Source organism: Brachyhypopomus gauderio, chromosome 20, assembly GCF_052324685.1.
Source record: "Brachyhypopomus gauderio isolate BG-103 chromosome 20, BGAUD_0.2, whole genome shotgun sequence".
Taxonomy (NCBI): domain Eukaryota; kingdom Metazoa; phylum Chordata; class Actinopteri; order Gymnotiformes; family Hypopomidae; genus Brachyhypopomus; species Brachyhypopomus gauderio.
In genome coordinates, this window is record NC_135230.1 from 14778262 (window position 1) to 14798850 (window position 20589).

Sequence of the window (20589 nt, forward strand, 5' to 3'; positions counted from 1 at the left end):
ATTATCCTCAGTAAACACATTGTTCAAAAATAACAGTTAGGTTAGGTTATATTGTTTGGTGAAACACAAGCACACAATACAGGAAAAAATCTTTTTAAAAAACAGCTTGATGTTTTTATTTGGTAAAGCATAAGAAAATATACAATCTTTTTAATCGTTCACAGACTTCATGAACATGTCTATATCATGGCATATACAAATATTAGTTTGTAATCACAGGTTTTCGTATACAGATTCAAACATCTCTTCCTCCTCTTGAGCGGTTTTGGCCTGAAAGAGAAACAGCCGATGTAATAATGTACTCAGGGAGTATATCACAATATTCTGAAGCTGACTTACTAACTGATGACTTTAGATTCAGACTAACCGTTTCCTCCGAGTGAAGTCTTTCTACGTTTATTCCTCTGCCCTCCTCATCACCCAGCACATCGTAGATGGAGACAGGTCTGGGTTCTAGCGCCTGTGAGAGGGAACGAGAGGAGGGAGGATGTTAATTTTAAAAAATGTGCCATATTTTGTCAATTGTGATTTTCCACCACAATCGAAATTTGTCCTCTGCTTTTTACCCATCTGTGCAGTTAGAACACACACACACACACACTAGTGATTACTAGGGGGCTGTGGATCACACGTGCCCAAAGCGTTGGGCAGCACTAGCCTGGTGCCCAGGGAGCTGTTGGGGTTAGGTGCCTTGCTCAAGGGCACCTCAGTCATGGCCTCAGGTCTGGGAATCGAACCCACGACTCTCCGGTCACAAGACCAGTTCCCTACCACCAGGCCATGACTGATTAATATTAAAGTATTAAAATATTAAGAAAAAGAATCTGAATCTCGACTTTAAAACCCATAACCACATGGGATCAGTAATAATCAAACACGATCATAACTACGTGTGGTTATCTCGTTATCATTATTTAGAAAAAACATTTCTCATTTATGGCACCATATATACACCTACAACTTTGTATTTAACACATACAAATTGTATATTTAAATATTTTTAAATGTGAAGTACCATAAGACATATTATGATTACACTTTAGTACAAAAAACATGCATAATGGTTCTGTAAAATTTATTTTTCACTTACTGTACAACCCAAGTGTTATTCTTTTAGAGCCTTTTAAATAGGCAAGCATGTGGACGTTACCTTACTACAGAACAGCAGAAGTGTTTGTGTAACTATGCACTGTTGCAGTGTTCACTTTATTCATGTATTTTATGCACAAACAAATCTATGAAGTTGAAGACACATTTATGAAGGTAAATCTAAGGCAGAAGGTACAACTGATTTTCTCTTTGTATTTTGTTCATATTTTTGTATTTTGAATGTCTTCCTTGACCACAGCAGTTGTGCTCCCTAAAAGATTTTGAGTGTCTCAGGCAATTTTGGAGGGTAAACAAACAGCTCAGCAACATGAATCCTGTGTGATGAATCAGCTATTTTCAAAATGGACACCCAGTTTCTTGCATTGCAAATATGTTCCCTACATGGGAAGTTCACAGACCATGAGTGATGATGTGTACATACGTCATGGATCTTAAAATGTCATATTTGAACTGGCTAATGATGAAGAACTGCTAAATAAAGAAACAAAACATGCTCACCGTGTACACTGAGTCAGAGGGGGGGGCCTCGTCCCTTGCGTCTGTGTTACTCTCTCTTTTGTTTACTTTTGTTCCTTCTCCACCTTCCCCAGAAAGAGGGTGGTCCTAAAAAAAGGTGTAGATGAACACTACCATTCCAGGGCTAACAAATGAATGTACCTGCATTTCTTTTGGGTTGCCTCTTTGAAATTGTGTATTTCTTGTCTAAAGAAGGAACTGCTTAGAGGTCATTTTCAGTTCAACGGTAAAGATGAAAACAATGGTAAAATGCTCAAAAAAACTAGTGTCGGTAGTCATCACTGTCCGTCCATATCACCTTGTGCCATTTGATGACGTACACTGATCCAGAGACACTGAATACAAGCAGGACAGTGCTGAGAACCAGCAAGGAGATGATGTCGATTGGTAAGTCCATATCTGGCTCACAATACCCCACATCTGAGAGAGAGAGAGAGAGAGAGAGAGAGAGAGAGAGAGAGAGAGAGAGAGAGAGAGAGAGAAACAGGGAAAGAGGAATCAAGCAGACAGATCATCCTTGAATATGGACTTTCAACAATTTTATTTGGTTGTTGTTCTTGCTTAATCCACATCGGCAGCTTCTTTCCAATATTTCATAAGATGCAAGTGCGTGGTGCATGTTGGGTAAACTGTAGAGTACAGGTTTGCTCATCTAGCACTGGAGTCTGTAATGACGTATGACCTACTAACATTTCTGTTTGATCTCCCTGGAGTTGATCCCAGGACCAAAACCAAACTCAGAACCATCCTCAGGGAACAAAATTGGACTCGTTCAGCATTACATGACCCTCTCCCCCACGCACCTCGTACAAGGACCACCCAGTGGCGCTCTTTGCTCTCATAGCTGATGTAGTATTCTCCAGAGTCTGAGCTGTTCTGCACGGTGATGTTCGCCCACAGCTTTGCAGTCATAGCAGTGCTTCTTTTAACGTCCGCCTTCCACACTTCAACCCCGTCTTTGAAGCAACGGACAATGTTGCTTTTGTTTGCTGGGACAGTGACTGAGATCCTATAGTGGAGTGTTTCTCCAGCCAGTGCAATGCTGGTTCTGTTTGCTATTGATAAGGAACCTTTTGCAGCAGGAGATAGAGAACACCACAGACATTAGGCTCGGTTAGGCTAAGCCGATATTTCTTCTGATTAGAAAAATTACTAAAATATCAGTTTTTGGTGGGTTGTTTGATTTCTAAAAAGCAAAATAAAAGCTCACACAGAATATAACTGTGACACTGTAGCCTGCAACACATCTAGTTGCATGTAAATATATTAGTAATTTATTAATGTCATTTTTTAACACATCAGCTAAAATAACTGGCACAAAAGGATCAATTGTCATCACAAATTACTTGCTACTGCATTACTTGCAAGAGATGTAATCAGCTTTACATTGGAGAAGGGAAGACTGCTGTTTGGTTTGCTGAACAACTTTGGGCCATCAAGTGGTAATTTTAGTGGCAAGACATTTTATGATTTAAACATCTACATTTTCATATATAAACTGGCTCTACTACTACAAATTCAGAACCACTTTCCTTGCACAGCTGATGAAGGACCTGAAACGTCCTGTTTCTCTGGAAACTGTGTGTACTTCACTACAATTTTTAATATCGCTAATTACCTTACTAAAGTGCACTGCAGTTGCTTACCTGGAATCTTCTCCAGATTTTTAAATGCAGTGCATTTGTAATGTATATATGTACATGTGTTGTTAAATGCTGTATTTTCCAGTTCTTTACATTCATTCATACAGGCCATCATTCCATCATTCAGCAGGGAAAGAAACTACTTTGTTTCTAATGAATCCCCAACAGCTGTCTGGATATCTGGGGCTCCATATTTCAAATATCCACAATACCTTTACACACACACACACACACACACACACACACACACACACACACATATATATATATATATATATATATATATATATATATATATATATATCAAAGCACTTTGAATGACCGTTGTGTATGAAAGGTGCTATATAAATAAACTTGCCTTGCCTATATATATATATATATATATATATATATATATATATATATATATATATATATATATATATATATCTCAGGGGCGGACTGGGGAGAAAAAGTGGCCCGGGAGTTCCTGACAGACTGGCCCACTAATATATATATATATATATGTGTGTGTGTGTGTGTGTGTGTATACTGTATATGAATCTATACATGGCACATAGTGTATATGATGGCGTTTATTGTCATATAGACAATATTAATTCCAGCAATAATAGGATTACAAAGCTACATAGTGGCTTTTAAATAGTCCATCATAAGACCACCAAACAAGTTGTTTTACGCAAAGTGCATCCTAAAGAACAACCTACAACTCTAACGTATTTCTTCCTCTTACCTATTTGTGGTGGTTAGTTTTAATCTAAGAATTTCAATAGCTTTAAAAAAAACAGTGCGCTGTGCTGAACCTTTAAGACCGCCACTTGCGTCCGTGTTAACCGTGTTAAGGTAATTTGTACATGGTGCCTTAGACGTTGCAGAGCCGACAGCAGTACATTTAAAATAACATGTTATCTACAATTTAAACTGCTGTATGTTTTCGTAGTCCGGCCCGGATTTTCTGGGACAATTTGGTTTTTTTTCTGATCTCCGCTGCATACCGTCAGCCCGCATCAGCTGGCCCAGTCCGCGGCCCGGTCCAACTCGTTCATGTGTTTACAGGATCAGTCCGCGGCCGCGTTGAGCAGGTTAGTCTGACTGGAGCGGGGGAGGTAATAACACCGTTAAACAGCAGCGTGACTACGGCCGGGGCCGCAGTGCGCGGCAGTGGCTCCTCCACGGGCCGACTAAAACCACCGGCGGCCCACTAACCCATCGGCCCACCGGGGATTCCCCCGGTAGTAATGTATGCTAGTCCGCCCCTGATATATATATATATATATATATATATATATATATATATATATATATATATATATATATATATATATATATATATATTGTTTGGTGGTCTTATGATGGACTATTTAAAAGCCACTATGTGGCTTTGTAATCATATTATTGCTGGAATTAATATTGTCTATATGACAATAAACGCCATCATATACACTATGTGCCATGTATAGATTCATATACAGTATACACACACACACATATATATATATATGCAAAATATGTGACAGAATATAAAGCATATCTAAGAAATGAGATGAGAAGATGGATTCTTTCATATGTGTGTTTGCAGCTGCAACCACAACACTAGGACACTTTGCCGATCATTATTTTCCTATGTTAGAATACTGAAATGCAGCAGTGATTGTACGTGACAAAACGAGCGCTTTACATACCTTGAGCCTTATTATAGAGGCATAGTGGAACAACGAAGAATAGCCCAAACCATTTGGAAAACATATCAGCGTCCCAATCGATGACAATTTACTTATAGACAAGTTCCTTTTTACTGCGCCCTAGGGAGAAGAGTTGTCAAAAAATGACTTCCAACCACAGGCTTTCATAGAGAAGTTGAGACGTTATGGACAAACGCCTGTGCTGCCCAGAAGAAGTGGTTATATTACTGATAGGAAGTTGTGTCATAAGACAGATAGCTACCAAAAGCAAACACTTCAAGCACACTTCCTCCGTGCAGAGCCTTCTTGAAGTCAACAGCCTAGTGTCTTAACTTAAATCCCCAAATCCAACTCAAATCACATCTGAAGAATGACCTCTCGAGCAGCGGAAGAGTTCTTCACAAAAGCAGGAGACCAGGTTCGCTGTATAACAAGACCTTGTGCTTTTACTTTTTTCCTGCACAAGTTCCTCTTTGTTTTTCTTTCAGCATCATTGCTTCCTCTGTTCTTCCCCCAGTGGACTAAAACCACTTTGCTCATTCTTGCGGACTAACCTTGAGAAAGACAGAACTTATAAAGAATGGTAAAGTAACCTTCTAGAATAAGATATTAACCACTCGCTTATTATTAATCAGAACCAAATCTGTTTTTGTCCCTCTTATCTACGTATTGTTATCCCGCTCTAACCACCACGCAGTGAAAGAACTGCAATTTGTCCCTCTCCTTCAATTAAGACTGCGATCAAGTTGTGAAAGTCGATGTTGTTTTAATTTCCGCCACTAGATGGCGGCAGCAGATTAACATCGCATTTTATTTAAAACTGAATCGTTCAAAACAGGACTGCACTAGCATGCCCACAATATTTTTCTGGTAATAGAGATCTTGTTTTGAGATTATGCATACCAACACACATATATGTTCTATTGTCTATTTATTATGAAAATTGAAGATTTATTGATGCACCCAAAATAAGTTTAGAGTTTTGTGTGCTTCACGCCTTGGTGGAGAGTTCTATTTTGTAGTTGTTTTGGTGTATATGTGACCGGTGTGTTTTGGTGTTTTGGTGTATATGTGACCGGTGTGTTTTGGTGTTTTGGTGTATATGTGACCGGTGTGTTTTGTTGTTTTGGTGTATATGTGACCGGTGTGTTTTGGTGTTTTGGTGTATATGTGACCGGTGTGTTTTGGTGTTTTGGTGTATATGTGACCGGTGTGTTTTGGTGTATATGTGACCGGTGTGTTTTGGTGTATATGTGACCGGTGTGTTTTGGTGTTTTGGTGTATATGTGACCGGTGTGTTTTGGTGTATATGTGACCGGTGTGTTTTGGTGTTTTGGTGTATATGTGACTGGTGTGTTTTGGTGTATATGTGACCGGTGTGTTTTGGTGTTTTGGTGTATATGTGACCGGTGTGTTTTGGTGTATATGTGACCGGTGTGTTTTGGTGTATATGTGACCGGTGTGTTTTGGTGTTTTGGTGTATATGTGACCGGTGTGTTTTGGTGTATATGTGACCGGTGTGTTTTGGTGTTTTGGTGTATATGTGACCGGTGTGTTTTGGTGTTTTGGTGTATATGTGACCGGTGTGTTTTGGTGTTTTGGTGTATATGTGACCAGTGTGTTTTGGTGTTTTGGTGTATATGTGACCGGTGTGTTTTTGTGTTTTGGTGTATATGTGACCGGTGTGTGACAGATCAACCTGGTTACATATAAACAACTATTTCAGGAAAAGTGCTGCTTAAAACACCAATTTACTTCGAAGATATAAAACACCTGTTTTATTTAAATACTTGGCAATGTCACATGAAGTATTGGTGCCACATGGTGTGAGCTTGCTTGGGTATGGAAAAATCAGAGTACTGTTCTCTCTCTCTCTCTCTCTCTCTCTCTCTCTCTCTCTCTCTCTCTCTCTCGCTAATACACTGAAAAAAATAAAGCATTTTTTTTTCATTGACTCAATCTAAAAAACTAAATTCATTTAGTCATGAATTAAGCTTTTTGGATTGAGTCAATGAAAAAAATTCGTGTGATTGATTAATTCAATTTTATTACATTGAGCCAATGCTTTATTTTTTTCAGTGTATGCTACAGAGCTGTGCAGAGGTTATGTGTATTCACTAAAGAACATATGCCAGCAGTTGAATATCAAATGTGACAGAGTGCTGAGCATTCAGGGTAGCACCGTAATCTATTCTATATGTGAGAGAGAGAGATCACATGTATAGGTGTTTCTCTTTTGCTGACTTGAGAGATAGAAGCAATTATGACAAGGTGCTGTCTGTGTTTAAAGGGCATTTTATCCTCAATGTCACATGATTTACAAATGGCCAAAGTGTCACTCCATACTGTAAACATGTTTCCTGTGACCACAAAAAAAAAAGAAAAAAGAAAAAGAAGGATTTGTGTGATCTTTCAAAGGCATAATGAGAATGTTAACTGTGAAAAATGAATTCTGCACACCATAGAAGACCTACTTCCCAAACCAACTGGCAGTACTGTCTTCTCTCATTTAGATGCAGCAAGTGGGTTTTGGCAGATCCCGCTGGAGAAAAATACTGAAAGCTCTTTATTCAGAATTACATCAGCCCCAGGAATATGACAGCGACAGATGTCAGAGCAGCTTTGCTGACGTGAAGGCCCTGTTATCTGCATGGGTGAAATCTTTGTATTTGGAAACACACACGATAGAAATGACATGAGGCTTCAGAAGGTGATGGACACCATCCAGTCTTCAGGCTTGAAGCTCAGTGAAGTTCAATGACAGCTTGGCCTGTCCGTTTCTGAAACAAGTAAGTGGGGACTAGCGTCTTGCAGAAGACCAGAGAGAGCTGTAGCCAAGACAAGCATGGGCTCACCCACAATTCTCAGTGCATGGAGAACTAGATTGGACGATACATCTCCAACCTCTCTAGTGTTTACTGCAGCCCTACAGCAAGCAGCTGAGGCCTGAAGCTCAAAGGGAAATGCCTTTGCAAACATGAACACATCATCAGCACAAGTCTTGGAGTTCTCTGACCATGTAAAACCCACTGTGGTCAGCGCACAAGAGCAGGTATGGACTTTGCAGAGTTCTAATGCAAAGCTATGATGCGAAACCAAAGCTAGTGCCGTTCTCTTTGAGAAGTTTTTATTTACGTAGACAATATGCTTTGTCCGTCATAGTCCCTCCCCGTGCTCTGTAACCCGGCCCCTCGTTAGTGTGATCAGGTGTTCATTGTTTTGTCTTGTGTATATAATCCCTGTGATTGGTTTTTTTGTGTTGTCGGTTATCGTTAGTAGTTGCGCTCTGTCGTTCTGACTTTATTTGTGTCTGTTGGCATTGTTCATTTGTTTAACGTTCTTGTAATTTAATTCACTGCGAGTGATTAACTCGGCGTTTGTTTTTAGGTTTTGTTTCTGGTGCTGTGTAATTGTTCTGTTTGTCGTCATGTCTGGCCCTTGCTTGAGTCTGTTTTGTTTCTGTTTCGGATTGCTGGGTCTTCACTCGGTGTGCTACACAGCAGTCTGTGCCCCCCAACCCCACTGGTCACTAACCAGATACAGAAAATCCCCTCGCGCTGTGGTTACAAAAGCATCTATTCAACCGCAACAACCTCCACATATACTTTTGGTTTTGGCTGCGTGGTGTGACGAGACCTCATGAAAGAGTCTGACCGTCTCGACAAACACTGCAGGGAGGCGTAAGCTGTTGCGCGAGACAGAGTGAACGTACAGGCGAGCCTCGGCTTGGTTCTCGGTGTGCTCTAAAACGCCTCTCCTCAGGGGAGGTGCAGCAGGTGTGGTAAGAACCACCGAGAGGTTTCCGTGTCTGTATGTTCTTCCAGGGTCTCCCAGGATCTAGTTGAAGTGGAGGAAATGCCTGCCACTCTGACTGCCCCGGTCTCCGGTGTGAGGAGCGTCACCCACAACTTCTAGTCCCTTCCCAGGTAGGAGAGAGGCCACATCCCCAGAACTCCCTCCACTCATCCTGCCAGCTGCAGCACCTCTCGAACCCCCAAAGATTTATTATTATTTTTGGGGAGGGGGGACATACATACTCGCCAGGTCGCAAAGCAGGGCACCAAGTGAACTGTTTCCGCGCTACAGGGCGACAGGTCAACGGCAGCCACGGCTGCAGCGCCCCTGGACGCTGTCTCCACGGCTGCAGCGCCTCTTGTGCCTGTGACCCGGAAAGGGTCACCTACCATACCTACGACTCTGAGGGGGTCTGTCACGGTTCCTGAGGCCCGCCAGTGGCTTGTTTCGGAGTATGGGCTGGCAATACTGGAGACCCAGAGAGCAGGACAGATGACACAACATGGAAGATCTATCATGGCCACCAAAGCCTCACGAAATGCAATGAGTGGGTGAGACGTGCTGTGTGGCCTCACCAGAGATATTCAACGAGTGTGTGTCATCATGTCAACACAAGACAGGTCAAATGCTGAGTTGATTCAGAGTTACCTGTTGACTTGTGCTTGAGATCCTGCAGTTGCCAACAACATGTTGTAAAACAGTTAGCTAAACACTCAAACATATTCATACACATTGGGACACCTGATGGGAACCTCAGGTCTCCACTGACCAGTTTCAGGTAGCAGACCATGACATTCAGCTCATTACTTCAGGCTGACATTACAACCAATCAAATGATATAGTTGGCTGTAACTATGGAGCTCTGTACAACATTCCCATACATCACGTTCCCAAACATTACGCCTGACCCAATGTGATCCAAACTCAAAACAACTAAACAGAAAGACCCAAACAAAACAGTCCTGTGGAAAGTACTTCAGTGGTGGGTCAAAACTACACGAACATTTGAGTTTAAAATTTTCTACCAGTGTTGGTCATGTCCAATTCAACCAAATTCTCCCCCTATTCACAATGATACTGAGGTGGTGAAGTTTAGTACACATGCAAACCAGCCAGCAAACCTTTCTGAACTGCTGCCAAATGGGATGTCACTGAACAGCTCAACGTACTTCAGCTCCACCATGTCAGCAAGGAGACATCTACATTGGCTAGAGCAAGGAGACAACCTCATTGGCTGGAGCAAGGAGACACCCTCATTGGCTGGAGCCAATGAGGTTGAATTCTTGAATTCTGGCCTATCTGTACTATTTCCTAGGATGTATTCTGTGATCAGAAGCAAAGCACTTTGTAAGTAGCTCTGCATAAGAGCGTCTGCTAAATGCCGTAAATGTAATGTAAATGGAGCAAGGAGACACCCTCATTGGCTGGAGTAAGGAGACACCCTCATTGGCTGGAGCCGAGACGATGAGGGATGAGGGGTGGGAAGAGCTGTCCGACGAGGGCAAGGCCCATAATGCTCTCTTGGGCTCTCAATCATCATCTGATGCTATGATAAAATGACCTGTGCTTGTGGCAGTCATATTATCTAGAGGTCAACTGAAGCATGACAGTGAACAACTCGGTCAAGACCTGCACCAGTGAAGCACCAGGAGATGTCTAAGCACTCTTTTATGCTGAGGTGTCAGTAGTGAGATGAAACACCAAGGGAAAACAAACAAGTAGTCACTATCTTGCAAAGTCCTTTGCAGCCCCCAACACGGAGGCTCACGAGAGTGGGGGGAGTTATGAAGACAAACCCTATGTCGTGACAACGGATCATTTTAGTGCCTCATCGTGTCAGGATTTTGTCAGAAAGAGAGAGGGGGAGGGGCAGTTGGGGGGGGGGGGGGGGAGTGGTGCAACAATATATTTGTATGCAATATCGTATTCATATGTAAACAAACATATGCAAACAAAAACAGCCATGTTGGCTTGGAATGAATATCCAATGCAGAATCCCAAGGGCGGATGCCACTGAGGAGAATGGAGTGAGGAGATGGAGGCGCACGTGCAAGAGGAATTTGCGCTGTGGTGACAAACGGCCTTGACCGTAATGAGAAGCAGGTGCACCGTGTTCTTTGTAGAGGATCGGCGGAGAGACCAAACGCACCAACCCAATACTCACACTTCTGTCATTCTAGCTTTACTGGGCCATCGGTTAGCCAAAACTAATCTCAGAAATGCAATGAAAACAAACGAGAGAGAGAGAGAGAGAGAGAGAGAGAGAGAGAGAGAGAGAGAGAGAGAGAGAGAGAGAGAGAGAGAGAGAGAGAGAGAGAAACATCTGGATGCCAGTGAATATAAATATTTCACATTTTATAATTTCCATCTTTCTCTGTCTTCTCTTTTATGGCTTCACACATATGGACACAATACACACAATTTATTATAGGGTGACTTGTCCATATTAGAAATTCACCTGTAGTTATGTAATACCAGGCACCAGAGAAATAATGATTTATTACATTAAACAGCCAATACATTTAATTGTGTGTGTTAAGCACAGTAGTTCTTTGGGATACAGATATGTTCAAGATATTAGCCCATTAAATTCCTCCTGGGGCATTTTTGCTGGAGCCTTCATACTCAACGAAAGGAAAGATTTGAGTGGAGCAGCTTTCACTGTCAGCTTTGCCAGCCTGTCAGTGCATTTGTGAGGACATGTGCATAAGAGCAAGTGTGTGCAAGACAGAGATGAGAGCATGTGTGTGTGTGTGTGTGTGTGTGTGTGTGTGTGAGGGAGAGAGAGAGAGAGAGAGAGAGAGAGAGAGAGAGAGAAGGTGCTGAATGACAGAAGGAAGGCGAGCAGATAAGTTCAAACTGAGAGACACATCTGGACACATTTGGAATGAGAGAAAGAAAGGGCGGGAGGGAGGGAGGGATGGAAGGAGGGAGGGATGGAGGGAGAGAGGGAGGGAGCATGAGATGAGATAGAGGGCAAGAGGGAGGGAAATAGTCAGGGACAGGCAAGAAAAATAATAATGACTTCATTCTGTGTGTGTGTGTAAAAGTTCGGCTGCTTTAGGTGAGGTACAGCCTAACTGTGCCTGCTCTACCTATAATCACACTGCTAATTATCACACCGCTAATAATCACACTGCTGCTAATACTCAGAAGAGAGAGGGAGAGAAAAGAGGAGAGAAGCACCCAGGGCTAACAGGACAGTAGCCAAGCTGAGGTCTGGAGCAGAAAGTCCTGTTTAAGAGGTCAGAGCTGCTGGAGGTATAATAGAAGAGACAATCAAACGAACTGCACAATTATCTTCTGAGTCTGTAAGTATTACTTTAATCTCAACATATGCCTGATCTACTTGATATGGTGTTTGGTCATATTTATTTAGTTAGGCATGCTATTCTTTTTCCTCACATTTTCCACTAATCGGCTTCTGATGTTCAAGCTCAAGCATTTCACCAACGTATAATGTCCCCAGTATGAATCAGACGTTGTCTTCTTTAACATGCGTGCCTTGTAATTGTGCTTGTGTGGAGGTATTTGGCATACCCCTCTGTGTCTGTCCTTCCACTTACGTTTTTAGGAGAGAACATATAATAGTCTTGACCACATCCATAAAGCACAGCCCAAACACCACATCCATAAAGCACAGCCCAAACACCACACTCATAAAGCACAGCACAAACACCACACTCATAAAGCACAGCACAAACACCACATCCTAGTATCCAAGCATGTCTAGGTAGGATAACCATTTTATACCTACATTTGTTTTGTTGTGCGTGGTGAACACGGTCAGCAACTTGATATGTCTCTGATTGAGGCTCAGCTCTCCTACATGAGGAAGCCCTGGACTGCAGACCTGGGATCCGTTTTGAAAGTTCAGTTTGTCCTTTTATCAAACACAGTTACCACAGTCTTGCAGCAGAGAGGGCTTAATCTAGTTCGGTTCTGTTGGGCTTCATCAGCCCTGGGACAGGATCCAGTTGGAGATATGCCTTTGGTGTGACTCACTCTTTGACAGCTCCCAGAAGTGATTACTTTCCCCTCTGATTTCTGTCTTATGTAGCCTAAGGGCCCGGACCATACACCCCCACCTTACTATCAGCACAGTTAGCTGCTAACTAGCCTAACTAGCCTCTCAAAGTCTTAAATTTTACCATCTGGGATTGTTATAGATTAAATCACTTTGCAGCACTTTTGCACTTTGGCCTGGGATCATGTCCTTAATAGATCTTAATGGAGCTTCGAGTGAAGGAATCAAGTTTGCGATGAGTTGTGACAGTCACAGGGCTGTTTGTCCCGTCCACCACTGTGGTGGCCCTGAGTACACAGGCAGAAATTGAGCTCAGAAAAGATGTGCGTAGTTTGGAGCACGTGCACTCGGAAATGTTTTTTCACTCTCTTCCTGGCCCGAGAGAAGACTTTGGGTATGGAAAAATCAGAGTACTGTTCTCTCTCTCTCTCTCTCTCTCTCTCTCTCTCTCTCTCTGTCTCCTCTCCTCTCCTCTCCTTCCCTTTGTTCATTCTCTCTCACTCTCTGACGTTAAAACCCAACACATTTTTACTCTCTCATTCACTGTGTCCCCCTCACCTGCTGTGCCAGAACGCACAGCTGACGTGGAGCCTGTGTTTGACCTCTTTTCTGGCTCTAGCTACTGCTGTGTTTTCCCCAAAACAAATGTGAAATGCTGAACAACAGTGATAATTAGCTAATTAGCATCACAGGGCCACAAAACCATGACACGCCACAGGCCAGTTTTAAGAGAAGCATCACCCAACCAACACAAAACACAATCCTTTCATCCCACTCGTGATTCCCCTGAGCCAGTCTAGTCTGTGAAGCTTCGCCACAGAAAGCTAATTGTTTTTTTGGATCAGCTATGACTGCTCTAAGTCGTCTGCCCTATGCCTCAATTCCATTGCATTTAAAATATCTCTGTCTCTCACTCTCTTCACCAACCTTAAACAATGTCCTGAGGTAGTGGCAGGATGAAGGTATAAATATGTTTCCTTCTCAGCAATATTTTTTATGTACTATTCAACTTTTGGAACCCTCTCTCTGTGTTCAGGCCCCTGAAATTTTGTCATGGCTGTTCCCCTGGCAACAAGGACTGTGATGATGCTGGCCGTCATTGCTGTGACGCTTTTGGATCCATCACTTGCGTTGAGCAATGAGCTGGATTATGGCAACTGGAACTACAGAGAAGGAGGTAAGCAAAAAGATAAATGTGGACAACCAATATGCAAAACATGAAATCTTTCTCAACCAACCCGATTTGGCGGGTTCTGGAACTGGACAGTCATTGGCTGAAAGCATGTTTCCTTACACTCCCATGAATTATGAGGACAGGGAAACCTTGTGACCTATACGTTTAACCTGAACGCCACATTAAGCTAGCTTTCAGTTTCTTGAACACTACATTGACTACACCAGGTGTATGCCAGGTGAACCTCCAAAGCTCTGTCACTTAATGCAAGTTGGTTGGACAGACAGAAATACAAACGCAGCAGTGGGGGAGTCCGGAGTGATGACACCATGGGCAGCCAGATGCTTTATATGCCCAGCTATCTACAGATGTAAATATTATTAAATCCAGGGCAAGTTTTGCATTTGACTGAGAGAGTTGAGAATAGTATATACTGATATATTGCATACTGGCACATAGTATATATTACTATACTACATACTAGTACATGGTATATATTGGTATACTACATACTGGTACATAGTATGTGGCTTCTATACATATTATAGTGAAGACTAAAGTCTATGGGTTAGAGTATATTGTACAGTATGGTATGAAGTCCATGCACATATAAGCATGATTCAAGTCTATTTTGTAAATTAATACAGTTTATTACACAGTATGCTGTTTATTGTATATAGTATAATGTGATCTCTGGATATCGTCTGGTTGTTGGTCTCAAATCTGGATGTCAAATCTAAATGTTCGTCTTGATTTTTTGTAAATTCTTTTTGTAATTTTGTACTCTCCTGTAGTTTATTAAAGCTGCACTAAGTACGTTTTGGGAACTCCAGACTGGTGGCAATATGTAATTGCATGAAACGTGCGGAAGAACATTTTGCAACGTGTGTTGTGCTGAGTTCCATTTCCCAAGAGTGGATTTATTTTAAGGTTGGTAGAGGGAGTATTCAAAGAGATGGCAATAAAGATGTGGCCTAAGTGAATGATCTACTATTGTAATCATATCTGTATCAGTATAATGTTGGATTCACATTTGAGACGTTTCAAATGCAGATACACATTAGAATAAATTCATATTCACTGAGTACAAAGTAAAATTTTAGCCATAAAAGGGTCTGGTCAATGTGACAGTGTGTCTGTTTTATCTGCACTGTTGTCATTACTCCTGTGAGCAGCTTAGTTAACCATTCAGGCTCAAGACAGAGACTCGAAAATGAGACCAAAATGTAGCTGTTTTTTGTTTGTTTTGTTTTTTTTACAGAATAATCTATATTATGTATAGCATTGTTTAAGATTCAAAATTCAAAGATTCAAAGCTTATGCATAGCATTGTTTACACAGTGACAGATGGAGGAAGGCACTGGAAATCATCCGACTATAATGACTAGCCTGGTTTATCAAACAAGAAGAGACCGACCCTGGAGAAAAAAAGCAAAACCTCTTAACAGTAGGATTATACAGGTAGCTGTTCCAACCTGCTGGGCATTGCTGCCTGTCGCACCTCCACCGGTGCCCATTGGTCAGCTGCAGGGTCACCAGCCAGTAACCACCATTCCCCAACGTTTCGCTCCTTTAATTCTGGCATAGATGTGATGATGTAGATGTACACATCACCAATAAGAGATATAATATAAGAATATATTATGATACTTACCTTTGACCAGTCTGCACCTGGTGGACCAAAAGAGTAAGAGTTCAAGACTCAGGGTTTTACTTACCTGGGCAGGTGTAACCTCTGCAGAAGAGGAAGGATGTACATTAACTGTACAAAACAGGATTATACAGGTAGCTGTTCCAACCTGCTGGCCATTGCTGCCTGTCACACCTCCACAGGTGCCCATTGGTCAGCTGCAGGGTCATCAGCCAGAAACCACCATTCCTCAACGTTTCGCTCCTTTAATTCTGGTACATCTCCTGGTGGCGGAGCAGTGACGGGGACGTCTCCCTGTCACCCCCTGCAGCTGATTGATGTTTTTCGTACGGCTGTTGTCTGGGGTTAGGTGTTCTTCCCCCAAGCTTTGTCCTTCCTCCTGAGCCAGAGCCAAAAGCTCCCTTTTTCAGCCTCCTCTGCCAGGGCCTTTGTTGCCTTCCTAAGCCTTCCTCCAGTGAGCCCTACCTCCCTCAGGAGGCATGTGGTTGACAAACCCATGAAGCCACAGCATCCGACCTCCACTGGGTAGATGGTGGTCTTCCAGTCAGCCTCCCGGCACTCAGCAGCCAGCTCCGAGTATTTCACCCTCTTGCGTTCGAAGGCGGCCTCAATCCCCTCCTCCATGGGCACCGTGAGCTCGATGACGATCACCGCTTGTGATGATGCCAGTAGCTCTGGCCCATCACCAAAAGACTCTATAGACATTCAGGTAATGGACAAAATGTTGTACTGACCTCTATGTGCGATTCTCAGGGGGACTGGCGGCCCAGCCAGCTCCTTCTCTTATAGTGGCCGAAGGGCCCTCGGCCTACTAAAGGAGGGGAGGGGGGGTTACAGGTCCTGGGAATACCTGAGGACAGATGTGCACAATGGATGGACATATTAATCATCATTATTGTTATGGTGCACTGAATGTGAAATGTCATGTATATATTGTTACTGCAGTAATGTTATGTAATGTATGTATGGTATGTTTGTGTTTATAGATAACCCCTGCTAGTGGTAATGGTATGCCCCAGCTTAATTAAGGGGAGGGGCTACCAGGATAAGAGGGCTTCCTCTCAGAGGCTAGAGGAAGGTAGATGGTGGAGAGGTTGATGTTGGTTGGTTATTGGTTGGTGGATATTGTATGTGTTGCGTTAAGCCCCAGGAAGTTAGGGGCTAGACTGGCTGCTGTTGCCAGTGCTTGTTTAAAAGTACTGCTTATAAGCCTTTGCGGGCTTGAGTACATTGTACATATTAGTTTTCCTTTATACAGTTTTCCTTTACGTTTATTCGTCAGTTATTTGTTTATTCATTGGATTTCAACATTAAAACACCTGGAACTGGAACTTTTGTGCGTGCATGTCCATCTCACTCTCTGTAGTGGACCCACCTCCATATTCACCCACTCGTACCACGTTCACACCGCTCTTGCCTTGGTTGACCACGCAACTATGTCTGGCCGGTGAGATGTGGTGGTGATCTCCATGGGTAACAGAAGCTTCCTGTCGAGATCGACCCTCATTCTCCACTCTTGGTCAGGGGAGAAGGGCCTTGATGCTTCTTTTGGCCTGATGCATCTCCTGACCCCTCCTTCTGCAACAAAGGTGATGCGGTCCTCTGCAGCTGATGGTGCATTATTTCCCTGTCTCCGCTCCTCCAGCACTTCGGCTAACTTTCTCAGGACTTGGTCATGGCGCCATCTATAGCGGCCCTGTGAGAGCGCGATCTTACAGCCTGACAGGATGTGCTGGAGGCTTGCGTTGGGAACACTAAAATGTGAAATGTGCCATATTTTGTCAATTGTGATTTTTACACCCCAATCGAAATTTGTCCTCCGCTTTTAACCCATCTGTGCAGTCAGAACACACACACACACACTAGTGATTACTAGGGGGCTGTGGATCACACGTGCCCAGAGCGGTGGGCAGCCCTAGCCCGGCGCCCGGGGAGCAGTTGGGGTTAGGTGCCTTGCTCAAGGGCACCTCAGTCATGGCCTGTCTGGGAATCGAACCCACGACCCTCCGGTCACAAGACCAGTTCCCTAACCGCCAGGCCATGACTGCCCCTACAGAGTAGGGATGCAAATTATCGATTAATTCATTAATCGTTAGTTGACTGATCTTATCGATCGACTTTCGATTAATCGATAAGCGGGGTTTTTCACCTGAATTTCAGTGTTTCAATAGGGCTTTTAAAAATATCAGCTAAATATACTGCTCAAAAAAATTAAGGGAACACTAAAATAACACATCCTAGATCTCAATTAATAAAAATATTTGAAATCAGTTGAAAATCTCTCATTTCTACCTGTTGTCTGTTCCATTTGCACAAGAGCAGTTGAAATTGATTAACAATCAGTGTTGCTTCCTATCTGAACACGAAGTGTGGATGACTTGGAGTTACATTGTGTTGTTTAAGTGTTCCCTTTATTTTTTTTAGCAGTGTAGTTAAAACACTTTGTTCAAAAAGTATATATTATATTATGATAATTATATTGTATTATATTATATATTGCTCAAGTAATTATGCATGAGGAAATTTTTATGGTATAACAAAATACATTCTTTCATTTTAAAAAAGGAATAAATTGAGGACTGGCTCAGTTCAATTTGAAACATTAGACATTAAAAAAATGTTTAAAAAAAAGAAGAAATTAAATAGAGAGCCTAAACAGAATATTATTGAGCCCATGTTTGGACAATGTTTCTAGCTTTGTAGTGAACACATGCTGTAACGCGACCGGAGAGTGCCCAAGTTTCCACAACATCATTGAGCTTGTCAGTTAAACTGTCAGCGGTGTGTCTATCCGACATGTTCGTCGTAATCAGCACTGCAGATTTTAGCTGCCAGTTCTCGTCAGTGTAGTGGCACGTCACAGTAATGTAACTTTCTGTTGTTAGAGCCGTCCAACAATCTGTTGTAAGGGCTACAGTAGTAGCAGTAGATAGCTTTGTTTTTTGCTCACTCATATTTTTTTGTAGCGAGCTTCGAAAACGCTCGCCTTCCCAGTGTAGCTGTGATTTTAGGTTGACCAGGTGCACTGGTGATATGCAGGACAGCTGCATGCATGGTGTTCAAATAATAATTGAGTGAGCTAGTGGAACTGTTGTACTTCAATACCGCATTACACACAGAACATTTGACTTCTTTGCCTAAATTAACAATGTTGAAATTGTAGCGACTACTACTCCTCACAGCGAATTCCCTAACAGACAGGCACTTGGCCCTTTAAGTGACACTGGGAGAGCGGTGCCTGCGCGCGCCAGGGGAGGGGAAGAGAACAGTGCTATTGTTTGAGTTGCGTGGAAAATAAAGTTTCCCTCCTTGGGATTTTCTGGATTACGCAGTTTCTGCCTCGTTTCCCGAACACGCTTCAAAATGGTCCCACACCGCACATCTTTTCGCCCGCTTCATTTTGTTTTCCACTCTGGTCTTTCGCGACACGTGTTCACCTCTCGTTCTTATGCTCTGTTCAAGTTAATACAGGAGCGCTCTCTAATGATTAATCGTGATTAATACATTTTGATCGAGTAACGTCTTAATTGACAATTAATCGAAAGTCGATTAATCATTTGCATCCCTACTACAGAGCGCACAACATTCCTCATTCCTGAAGCTCTGGTGGAGGTTCCGAGGGCAGGGAAGTGTGTCATATGTTGAGCGGATAAAGAAGCTGAGTCTTGCCTGTGGGATCTTCCACACATCTGACAAACTAATGCTCCTGTTTGTAACTCCCTCCCAGGTTGTCCAGCCTCCTTGCCGACTCTGTGACACGGCTTTGATCTTGTAGCGGTCTTCCTCCATCCTGGTCACCTCCGCCACCACCATTTCCTTCCTTTCCTTGCGGCTGGCCTTGGACAAGAAGTGTGGTGCATCTCCCCAACCCAGGCCAGTCCTTCCCACCTGGACTCTGCTGACAATCTCCTGATGTTGCAGGCAACTGATAGCTTGGTCAACCTTCGTCTGGGCATTCCACTTGCGGCCAGTAGGCACCCCTATGTTAGCGTTCCTTACTGACCTGTCTGTGGACTCCCTAAGCTCAAGGACCAACCTGTCATTCTCTTGCATGTAGCCCAGCTGTAGTGACTTCAGTGGTAGCTGTAATATGTTCCTTCCAAAGAGGCCAGCATTAGATAGGCACTGTGGCAGCCCCAACCACTTCCAGATTAATGAGTTGGCTTTCCCATCCATCTTGCTCAGTTGATGAGGGGATCTCGCTCATTTTTAGGGGCCACATTAGACAGTAAATTGATAGCACCAGACTTTATACTTCCCAAGGATTTGGCTTTGGTCGATCCTTGCCAGGCCATCACAGAGCTGTTTCATGACGGTTTTCCCCATCTGTTAGTCAGACAGCTCTGCGGTGTACTACCTCCCCAGGCTTCTGATGGATTGCTCAGCAAGGAGTGGTATCTCCTCACCTCCGACCACAAAGGTGGTGTGGTCGTCCCTGACTCCTCTCCTGAGTGACAGGCTGCGAGACTTGGAGGGCTTGATCTTTATTCTTGCCTATGACATTAGTTTGTCCATCCTCTTCAGCAGTCTTGATGTACACACCGCTGAAGGAGGGTGGTGATGCCATCCATGTAGCTCCTCGGTGGGGAAAGCCTCTGAACATTTGGCAGTTTGATCCCTCCTATCATCTGTCTTGCACCAATGAGAATGATCTCAAATGCTGCTACAAAAAGTATGGGAGAAATGGCACATCCCATTGCGATTCCAACTTCAAGCCGTTGCCACCCAGTAGTGAAGTCTTGCATGGAGAAGCACATCTGCAGGTTGTTAAAGTACTCTGCTACCAATGTCTTTACACAGGTGGGCATGTGGAAGAAGTCCATGGCATAATTGATCAGTTGGTGCGGGACTGTTGGTGCGGGACCATATGCATTGGCGAGGTCAAGCCAGATGACATGCAGGTCGGTCTTTGCTTTTTGGATCTGGTCCCAGATCATTGTGGAATGCTCTACACATCCAGGGAATCCTGGCACCTCTGCTTTCTGACAGCT

The 20589-nt window shown here is 43.1% G+C and overlaps 2 protein-coding genes across 2 annotated transcripts in view; one reads left to right on the forward strand and one right to left on the reverse strand.

Annotated features, from left to right (window-relative positions):
- Window positions 1-104: 104 nt before the first annotated feature.
- nfam1 (NFAT activating protein with ITAM motif 1) lies at window positions 105-5672 on the reverse strand. The gene is made up of 7 exons (XM_076983013.1): window positions 5214-5672; window positions 4952-5071; window positions 2430-2696; window positions 1925-2046; window positions 1609-1713; window positions 368-460; window positions 105-270 (listed from the first exon to the last, which is right to left on the reverse strand). The coding sequence occupies exons 2-7, from the start codon at window positions 5013-5015 to the stop codon at window positions 214-216; spliced, it is 708 nt and encodes a 235-aa protein (XP_076839128.1). The 5' UTR covers window positions 5016-5071; window positions 5214-5672; the 3' UTR covers window positions 105-213.
- Window positions 5673-11740: 6068 nt separating this feature from the next.
- The window catches only part of LOC143484334 (uncharacterized), a 29612-nt gene continuing 20763 nt past the window's right edge, over window positions 11741-20589 (forward strand). The window contains exons 1-2 of the mRNA XM_076983014.1: window positions 11741-12057; window positions 13810-13950. Coding sequence (XP_076839129.1) covers window positions 13827-13950 — 124 coding nt within the window. The 5' untranslated portion in view covers window positions 11741-12057; window positions 13810-13826. The remainder of the gene's footprint in view (window positions 12058-13809; window positions 13951-20589) is intronic.